This window comes from Dipodomys ordii, unplaced genomic scaffold (genome assembly GCF_000151885.1).
Source record: "Dipodomys ordii isolate 6190 unplaced genomic scaffold, Dord_2.0 Scaffold30, whole genome shotgun sequence".
In the NCBI taxonomy this organism is placed as follows: domain Eukaryota; kingdom Metazoa; phylum Chordata; class Mammalia; order Rodentia; family Heteromyidae; genus Dipodomys; species Dipodomys ordii.
The window spans coordinates 10,083,390-10,093,850 of NW_012267246.1; the positions used below are offsets into that span (position 1 = coordinate 10,083,390).

Below are 10,461 nucleotides of genomic sequence, written 5' to 3' on the forward strand. Positions count from 1 at the left end.
ACGGTCTCTCCTGCCCGGGCTGGCTTTGAACCGCGATCCTCAGATCTCAGCCTCCTGAGTAGCTAGGATTACAGGCGTGAGCCACCAGCGCCCGGCCTTCTTCCTATTCTTTTTCCTCCTCCTCTTCTTCTTCCTCCCCTTCCCCCCCTCTCCCTGCTCCTCCTCTTCCTCTTCCTCTTCTTTTTGTGCCTGTACTGAGGTTTGAACTCAGGTCCTAGACACTATTCCTGAGCTTTTTCATTCAAAGCTGATGCTCTACCACTTTAACCACATATCCTCTTCGAACATTTTGGTGGTTAATTGGAGATAAGAGTCTAATGGGCTTTCCTGCCCGGGCTGGGTTTGAACTTCAATCCTCAGATCTTAGTCTCCTGAGTAGCTAGGATTACAGGAGTGAGCTACTTGTGCCTGGCTTCTTTCTCTTTTTAGAACACCAGTCCTATAAGACTGAGATTCTACCCTTAAGATCTCATTTGAACTTCACAGTTTTCTTAAAGGCAGTGTATTATCTCCAAATACAGACATATTGGAGGTTAAAGATTTAACATGTTTTTAAGAGAAAGTAATTAAGTCTATAACATTTGGGTACCCTAGGTTTCTAGTGATCAGTTTTTTTCCAATAACAATGAAATCATAAGAATTTTGTCTACATGCTCTAATATTACTCTATCTACCTCTCTTTGGAATATTTTGACATTCTTTTTGGTTGGTTTTGTTTTTAGTGGTGCTAGGTTTTGAATGTAAAGTCTTGCATTTGGTGGACAAGTGCTCTGCCACTGGAGCCCTAAAATATTTTGACATTCTACAAGGGAAATAAGACCCCCTGCTTATTCTTGTCCCTGGAGAGTGAACAAGAAAGTTGGAGTCAATGAAGACCATTGACATTTTGTCGATAAATTAATTATGTGCCCAGGTAGTCAATCATGGATCCTAGATAGAACACTATGTCCATTAACTAAGAACAGAATTTTCTGAAGAAGAGAATGTTGATGATAAGAAATCACAAAGTATTTTTGATTTGATTTGATTTTTTTCTGATACATCCTGCTTTTTATTTTTGTTTTGTTAACTGGGTCAGTCTTTCCTTCCTCCTCCTGATTCTTCTCACCGTATTTCCACTGAAACCAATATAAACTGCATATATTTATATTTCCATTTAGAAAGAGACAATAGAATCCTACATGACAATAGGAAATCTTACTGCCTAGCTGGGCACTGGTGGCTCATGCCTGTAATCCTAGCTACTCAGAAGGCTGAGATCTGATCATTGCAATTTGAAGCCAGCCCAGGAAAAAAAAGTCCATGAGACTCTTATCCCAAGTTAACTAGCAAAAAGCCAGGAAGGGAAGCTGTGACTCAAATGGTAGAGTACCAGCCTTAGAGTAACAGCTTTAGCTAAGGGACTGTGCCCAGGCTCTGAGTTCAAGTCTCAGTACTGGCACACACAAAAATAATCTTACTGCCTTGGCAGTGGAACTTCTGTACAACTTTGGCTTCATTTGACCTATTTTATATCTTTTTTTTTCTTTCCTCTAGAGATGCCTTGTCTTCTACCATAGCTTCCACAGACCCAAGGCAATTTTGTGTTCCTTCTCAATTCAGTTCTTCTGTTCTACCAAATGCAAGTATGCCACATCTGTTGTCCAGTTGTGTCTACTCAGGTATGGGCATTAGATGTCTTTTGTGCTGTCATATGAACAGGATTTCATTGCTCAATGGAGAGCTTTAGGCTTCTAGTTTCTGCAGTGGCCATCCAGGTTCATTCATATTATGGTGCCAACACTGTGCAATCAAGTGTGAGTTGCTTATCTCCTCGAAGCATCAATGTACTCATAATAAATGCAGAGTTGTATAATCTCAAAACAGCGGTTTGGGCAGTTAATACAGCCTGGGCTGGGTTGGCTATAGCTCAGTAGCAGAGCCCTTGACTTCCACTTGGCCCCATCTATGAGAGTGAGTACCCAGCAAGCACAGGCCACATGGGAAACTGAACCCCTCTGGTGGAGCAGGGAAGGCCAAAGGAGACAGATCTGGCCACAGATCATTGGTGGAAGTCCTTGGCAGCCAGACTACATGGCAGCCCCAGTAGTAATTTGTCAGCAGACCAATGAGACAGTCACCTTGCTGGCTGAGAGGGTCCCTTTTAGTGATGAAGGACCCAGAAATGGACATTTGGATATATAAGCAGGCAAGTCAGCCACCTCTTCCAGGGACATGGACCAAGGCTTGCGCCTCACAGATGAATTCCAACCATATAGCAAAGGCAGGGAAAAACCACACAGACTGTTTCCAATTACTGTTAGAAAGGTAGGAATAACATGAGGACAGGTTTCAAAACTTGGGGTGTTAAGAAGGAGTGGATTAGTATAGTTGAGCTGGCAATTAAGTTTGATTTCCCTTGGGAAAAAAGAAAGAACTTGGAATGGGTTTGGTGAGTACATATTTTAGAGGGTCCTAAAATCCAGGAAATTGATATTGTGCCCTCTTGTATGGACTTCCCATCTAGGCTTTCTCTGACTCATGGGCAGTGCCCCTTGGATTAGGAGTGGCATGTATGCCAGCTCTCTAAAGGGGATGTCATGACATTAATGAACCATGAAAACCTAGAGCTTTAGGATTCAAGGATTTCTAGAGGCACCTCCTCTGACTCCTGAATTTTACGAATAACATGCCTCATTTCTAAAAAGATACATTGTTTGTTTCAAGCTAGATTCCCAGTGAGAGAGAGAGAGAGAGAGAGAGAGAGAGAGAGAGAGTGCACACATGTGCATGTGTGCACATGCAAGTATTGATACTTAAACTCAGGGTTGTTTTTTTTTTTTTTTGTCGGTCGGGGGGCTTGAACTCTGGGCCTGGGCGCTGTCCCTCAGCTCTTCAGCTCAAGGCTAGCACTCTACCACCTGAGCCACAGTGCCACTTCTGGCTTTTTTTTTTCTTTTTGCTTATGTGGTGCTGAAGAATCGAACCCAGGGCCTCATGCATGCAAGGCAAGTTTTCTACCACTGAGCCACTTTCCCAGCCCCTTAAGCTTTTTTTCTTAAGGTTAGTGCTCTACCACTTTGAACTACAGCGCCACTTCCAGTTTTCTGGTGGTTAATTGGAGATAAGAGTCTCACAGACTTTCCTGCCCAGGCTGGCTTTGATCTGTCATCCTCAGATCTTAGTCTCCTGAGTAGCTAGGATTACAGGTGTGGTGCCCAGCTCTAGGCTAGTTTTGAATCACAGTCCACCAGATGTCAGTCTCCTGAGCAGCTAGGATAACAGGTGTGAGCCACCAGTACCTGGCCACTACAGGTAAATGAGTTCTATTCCTAGGGCGCAAAGTGAGTATAGAGGTAAGATTTTGCTGGGCGCTGGTGGCTCACGCCTGTAATCCTAGCTACTCAAGAGGGTGAGATCTGAGGATCACAGTTTCAAGCCAGTCCAGGCAGAAAAGTCCCTGTAAGACTCTTATCTCCAACTAAACACTCCAAAGCTAGAAGTGGAGCTTTGGCTCAAAGTGGTAGAGCACTAGCCTTGAGCAAAAGAACTCAGGGACAGTACCCAAGCCCTGAGTCCAAGTCCCATGAGCGACTGAAAAAAAATTTTTTTAAAGAAATAGTTTGTCGTAAAGTTGCTTCTTATGGGGAAGAATATTCGCACATATAAAACTTCATGGAGCAAAGCTGTGTAGGGCAAATTCATCACTTTTGTGAGGTATTAGTACCTCACTCTGTGAGGTATTAGTGCAAATAAAAGTAAAGAATTAGAAAATTTTTAGTAATTTGACAGCATAATTTCATGTCGGTCAATTCTAATAATTTTGAGGTTGTGCTTATATTTGCCTATTTTAATTTTCAATTTCCTAGAAATTATTCTGTTGCACTTCAAAAATAAAATATTGCTCCCTGGTGGGTTTGAAAGATAAACAGAAGCAAAAATATATAAAGATGGTCCTTCACTGCGGATGATTTGAAAAATACCAAGATAGACTATTAGTGCATGAAGGGTCCAAAGGCAGGATAAACCAATACAGCATGAAATTACTAGGGAAGACTAGAGCCTCAACACCGCGGGCAGAGGCCTACACTGCATAGTGAGAGGGTCGTGAGTTCAAGGTCACCTTCTGCTACACAGAGCATTTGAGGCTAGTCAGACTATACTTTATCTTAAAACAATGGAAAAGACAAAATAAAGCAAAAGAAAAAATAAAACAGTAAAAGATAGAGCCTTGCAAGGTGGCTGTGGCTTATGACTATAATCCTGGCTACTCAGGAGGCTAAGACCTGAGGATCTCAGTTCAAAACCAGCCTGGGAAGGAAAGCTCTTGAGACTCTTATCTCCAATTAAGCACAAGACAGACAGACAGACAGGAAAGAAGGAAGGGAAGGGAAGGGCAAGATAAGGCAAGGCAAGGCAGGCAAGCTGGAGGTGGAGCTGTGGCTCCAGTAGTAGCAGAGCACTAGCCTTGAGCAAAAAGCTCAGGGACAGTGCCCAGATCTGAGTTCAAGCACTAGGGCTGGCATACACACAGAAAAAAAGAGTCTTGAAATCTGTTGCTATTGCTACTGTTCAGGGTATTTTGGAAGGCTGCCATGAACAAAAGGATATAATTGCTATCTAACTCCATTGATAAACTGTTCTGGGAAATGTATTTGGCCTGAGATATACTGAATAAGTCTACAGAGAACTTAATGTAATTGTATTTTATCTATTTAAATCCTTATTATATTAATTTTTATACATTAAGAAACATTCTATTTTTTAAAAAGTCAACTAATATTTTGAACAAAAGAAACACTAATTTTTACTTCAAAAGTGAAAGAGCAGGATGCTGGGTAAAATGCTCAGATGGGAGAAATAAGGTCATGTAGCATGGTCTATTATGTAACAAACACATATAAGTTGTAATGTTCTGTATACTTGTAAGTTGTCAAGAAGGTAGATTTCAAATGTTTTCACTACAAAATAAGGATAGATGTGTGATGTCAGATATGTTAATTAGCTTGATTTAATCATTCCACAATGTATACATGTATCAGAATACCACTTTGTACACCATAAATGCATACAATTATATGAGAGGAAAAAAGACATATTGAAGATTTACAGAGCTTTTTTTTTTTTTTTTTGGTCCGGTCATGGGCCCTGAACTCTGGGCCTGGGCGCTGTCCCTCAGCTCTTCAGCTCAAGGCTAGAACTCTACCACTTGAGCCACAGCGCCACTTCCGGCTTTTTTCTTTTTCTCATGTGGTGCTGAGGAATCGAACCCACGGCCTCAGGCTTGCAAGGCAAGCACTCTACCACTGAGCCACCCTCCCATCCCCTACAGAGCTATTTTTTAAAACTTAAAGTTTAGCAGAGAAATCTCACCAATCATAAGGCTACCAATTCAAGAAAAGAACCAAAATTTTAGTCCAATACCAATGGCTTACACCTGTAATCCTAGGTACTCAGGAGGCTGAGATCTGAGCACTGTTGTTCACAGCCAGCCTAGACTGACAAATCCATGAAACTTTATTTTCAATTGACCAGAAAAAAGCCAGAACTGAAGGAATAGCTCTGGTGGTAGAGCAGCAGCTGAAAGTGAGATCACATGGTCCTGAGTTCAAGCCCCAGTACAGTGTATGTGTGCACGTGCATGCACACACACACAACCCTAAGTTATCTAGCATGTACCATGCTTCCTTCCAAGTCAGTCTATGATCCTGAGCATCAATAACTTGGTATCATTTCCAACACTGTGCTTTTCTGTCAGGTTGATGTTGTTACTGTGTTTTAAATAATCTTATGATCTTCAAATGCATGATTTTAATTTGTTTGTGGGATGGGATGGTGGTTTTCTTGTTTAAGGTTGGAGCATTTTACCACCTGATTCAATAAAGACAGTGACCAGAAGAAATGAAATGATTCAGAGGCATCATATTGCCAGGTAACGTAATGCTGTTGTCTTACTTAATTTTCTATGTGTATAGGTAGATATGTGTGTGAATATATTTTCTTGTATTACATATGTAATGTTTTATATATTATACATTATAAAATGTAATGTATAAATGAATATATATGATATATGAATATATACATACACATATTCATACATGCCTTAATTGCTTATAAAGAGTATTTTTGCAGGTTCCAAAAAGAAAACATGCAAACATTTTTAGATTGGTAAATGATAAAAGCAAGATTACAAAGCCACATAGTGCAGCTAAGCATGGTCTTAGCCTACATATATAACCTTAGTTCTGCCCAAAGATAGGATCCATGTTTGCCAACGCCACTTCAGACCATATCAGCCGATCTCAGACATCACATCAGCTCAACAGTGGCCTTCCCCTATGGCCATGAAGAGAAAGGAAAGCATAGCAGTAGTGACTAGGGTATGGCTTCATGGAGAGAGAAGGTCATTTTCACTGTACCCTAAGGAGTCATAGTGAAGACCAATAAGCAAAAACCAGTAAGTCTCCCTTTCCTGCTTTCCCTTGACACTTGGATTAATTTATTACCATTTAGACTGTTATTGGTTAATTGCCTCTTGGGGCCCACTAAGAGGATATTGTAGGGTAAAACAGAATCTCTTCCTGGTGCCTTAGTTTTTTTTTTTTTGGAGAATTCATATCTGGCAAGAAGCTACCCTGTGCCTTGTTGCCCACACCCCTGCTAAATCTGCCCCAGTTAGGCTGGGAAGGTGGCTCAGTGGTAGAGCACTTGCCTTGCATGCATGAGGCCCTGGTTTCAATTCCTCCATAGAAACAGAAAAAGCTGGAAGTGGCACTGTGGCTCAAGTGGTAGAGCACTAGCCATGACCTGAAGAATTGAAGGACAGCGCCCAGGCCCAGAGTTCAAGCCCCTGAACTGATCAAAAAAAAAAAAAATGTGCCTCAGGTATATGAGGGAACTCTGTTTATTGCTGTGGGATTTCCATGGGGAGATGGTAAAAAAACATATTGCTTTGTTTTTAGGGATGAAATGGAAATGTATGCTATCTATCAGCAAAGGAGAATGGGAAATGTGAATCCCAAAAAACCAGTGGGCCTTGGGGCGCCCTATCTCTATGGGCCCAGCGGCCCAGCCTCCTACCATGGTAGGCCCATGCTGCCTGCCAGGGACCTGCATTTTCACAGAAGTGCAGTGAGAAACCCCACGCTGGTGGCAAGCAGACATCCCTTTATAGAGAGCTGGGAGCAGAAGTGTCAACTCAGAAGAGGTACAGGGAATCCGAAACCTCCAGACAGCCATATGGAAAACTCCAAAAGCCAAGCAGAAGGAAATATCCCAATCCAGACACATACGATTCCCTTTGAACAAGAGGAGTATGGAAAAGATCCAGAAATTGAAATATGCCCTAATCAGAAGTCAGGTGAAACCGATGGGAAGCCAACCACAGCTGCGGACTGCCGCTGTGGAGACGGCCAGTCGAGCCACAGAAAACCCTGGGCAGCCCCTGCCGTACTTCTACACACACAGGCCAGCGATGTGGGGGAAAGCAAGCCTTCTGAGCAGGCGTTGGAAGCCTATGCTGAGAAGGGTGGAATTTGTGCTCCAGTTTCTCACCTGTCTCTACCAGGTGAGTGTCCAGGGGTCAAAGGCCAACTTTCCTAATGACAGGTCATCAAATTCTCACCTCCTCACACAAGAAACTGTAACCACTATCCCTCTTTTTCTCCACCCCTCATTTTCTTAATCCTGCTTAAAATAACCTGTTCTTGAAGTCACTTCCTTAGATCACTTGTAAGAAGCCATACTAGTGACACTAGTTGCTATTTAAATATTGTTACTGTGAGTAGAGATCTCTCAAAAAGGTCTGAGGTGGGTATATGGTAATACAGGGGAGCTACTAGAACTTTTTGTTGTTGTTGTTGTTGGTTGTAGGGGCTTGAACTCTGGGCCTGGGCACTGTCCCTCATTAGCTCAAGGCCAGTGCTCTACCACTTGAGCCATAGCACCACTTCCGGTTTTCTGGTGGCTAACTAGAGATAAGAGTCTCACAGACTTTCCTGCCCAGGCTGGCTTTGAACCACAATCCTCAGATCTCAACCTCCTGAGTAGCTAGGATTATAGCTGTGAACCACCGGCACCTGGCTACTAGAACTTTTATGAAAAATCTTAAAAATCTTAATTTCTTTAACAAAAAACTAAGGGGTGGGCTGGGAATATGGCTTAGTAATAGAGTGCTTGCCTAACATGCATGAAGCCCTAGGTTCAATTCCTCAGTACCACATAAACAGAAAAGGCCAGAAGTAGAGCTGTGGCTCAAGTGGTAGAGTGCTACCCTTGAGCAAAAGAAGCTCAGGGACAGTGCCCAGGCCCTAAGTTCAAGCTCTAGGACTAGCAAAACCACCACCAACAAAAAACTAAGAGGCTTTTTGCTCAAAAGTATATAGATATCTTCCTTATGCCTAAAAGTAGAAAACTAGGCAATTAAACAAGAATCTTCGTGTTTAGAGGCATGGCTGCTGTGATTCTGTCTCATTGAAAACTGTTAGCATGCTACCACTAAAAGTAGCATTAAAGTTCTCTAGAAAAACATTTAATTTGTTTCTCTTGTGCTGGTACTGGGATTTGAACTGAGGGCCTTGTGTTCTTACGTAGTGTTTTTTGCTTGTTTTTGTTTTCATTTTTGTTTTTTTGCTGGAGCCCTGTAACCCTAGCCACTTGGGAGGTTGATATCTGAAGATCAATGCTCATACCTGGGCAGGGAAGTCAGTGAGACTTGCATCTCTCATTAACCAGCACAGAGTTAGAAGTTGGGCTGTACATCAAGTGGTAGAGCTCCAGTGTTTAGCAAAAAAAGCTAAGGGACAGCACCTAGGCTCTGAATTCAAGCCAGAGTACTTGCACACAAAAAATAAATAACAGGTCACTCTGTAAAGATTCACACAATGAAAACCTGTATTCTAAGCTTCCTCCTTTTCTGTGAAATTTTATACAATAGTGTGATTGCCTCTCATTTTAAAGGAGCACATGCACAAATTACAACTGGAGAAAATATGTCTTTGGAAGAAGATATTCAGATGTGGACGGTGGATGATGTACACAACTTCATTAGAAACCTGCCGGGTTGTTCAGACTATGCCCAGGTGACTTAATAGTTAAGTTTTCTCATGAAATCAGAACATCTCGGAACATGTACCCTGCATAATGAGTTTTGTCAAACTGGCACATTGACCTGAGAGAGGAGGCCTTGCTAATTTCCCCTCTTTTAGGTCATTGTATCCCTCTAACCAGAGAAGGGCCTCTGATTGGTGGATGTGAGTAATGTGGCCAGTGTTAGGGGCAGTCCCAGCTGGAAAAGTCAGTGTATGGCCTTAGTTTCTGTCTAATCAAGATTCCTGAGAAGTAAGCATTCCTCCAATTAGGAGGAGGGTCAGCATGCACAAAGAATGGGAAAGCCTGCTACATTCTTTTTCATGCATGTAGCCAAGTTTTTTGAAGTACAGATTCTGCACCAGAACTTTGAGAATATCTATCGTAAATGAAATATATACTTCAGCTGGGTGCCAGTGGCTCACAGCTATTCAGGAGACTGAGATCTGAGGATCACAGTTTAAAGCCAGCCTCGGCAGGAAAGTCCATGAGACTCTTATCTCCAATTACCCACCAGAGAACCGGAAATGGTGCTGTGGCTCAAGTGGTAGAGTGCTGGCCTTGAGCTGAAGAGCTGAGGGACAGTGCCCAGGCCCAGAGTGTAAGCCTCACAATCGACAAAAAAAAAAAAAAAGGAAGGAATGAAGGAAGGGAAGAAAGGAGGGAGGGAGGAAGGGAAAGAAAAAGATACTCTTATTACTCAAAGGGACAAGTAAGTCTCTAGGTCTGAAAAATAGGAAACATACTGCTTTTGTTATTTTAATGCATTTATTTTACTTTTGTGGTCCTGGTGATAGAACCCAGGGCCTTGTATGTAGTAAGCAAGTGATCTACCAGTGAGCCAGCCCCTGTGCTATTTTTAAATTCTACATTTGTACTGTGTATGAAAATGAACACATACATAATTCCATCTGGTTTTTTTTTGATACTTTTAAAAAGTTTAGATGAACTGTCAAGGCAGATGGATTGGATTAAAAATTATCCTCATTTATGTAATAAAAAATATCATGGCTTGTAAATTGTTGTGGTTTCTTTTTTTCTTTTTCTTTTATTGAGTGTGGGGCTTGAATTCTAGGTCTAGGTGCTGTCCCTCAGCTCTTCAGCTCAAGGCTAGCGCTCTACCACTTGAGCCACAGCACCATTTCCAGTTTTCTGGTGGTTTATTTGGGAGATAAGAATCTCATGACTTTCCTGCCTGGGCTGGCTTTGAACCGTGATCCTCAGATCTCAGCCTCCTGAGTAGCTAGGATTATAGGTGTGAGCCACCGACGCCAGCATGGCTTGTAAGTTTTGTTTTTTTTTTTTTGTCGGTTGTGGGCCTGAACTCTGGGCCTGGGTGCTGTCCCTCAGCTCTTCAGCTCAAGGCTAGCCCTCTACCACTTGAGCCACAGC

At 42.3% G+C, this 10,461-nt stretch overlaps 1 protein-coding gene across 1 annotated transcript in view; it reads left to right on the forward strand.

Moving 5' to 3' along the window:
• Samd7 (sterile alpha motif domain containing 7) overlaps positions 1 to 10,461 on the forward strand; it is a 19,455-nt gene that overhangs the window by 1,016 nt on the left and 7,978 nt on the right. The window contains exons 2-5 of the mRNA XM_013016208.1: positions 1,537 to 1,661; positions 5,833 to 5,911; positions 6,945 to 7,549; positions 8,941 to 9,062. Coding sequence (XP_012871662.1) covers positions 1,537 to 1,661; positions 5,833 to 5,911; positions 6,945 to 7,549; positions 8,941 to 9,062 — 931 coding nt within the window. The remainder of the gene's footprint in view (positions 1 to 1,536; positions 1,662 to 5,832; positions 5,912 to 6,944; positions 7,550 to 8,940; positions 9,063 to 10,461) is intronic.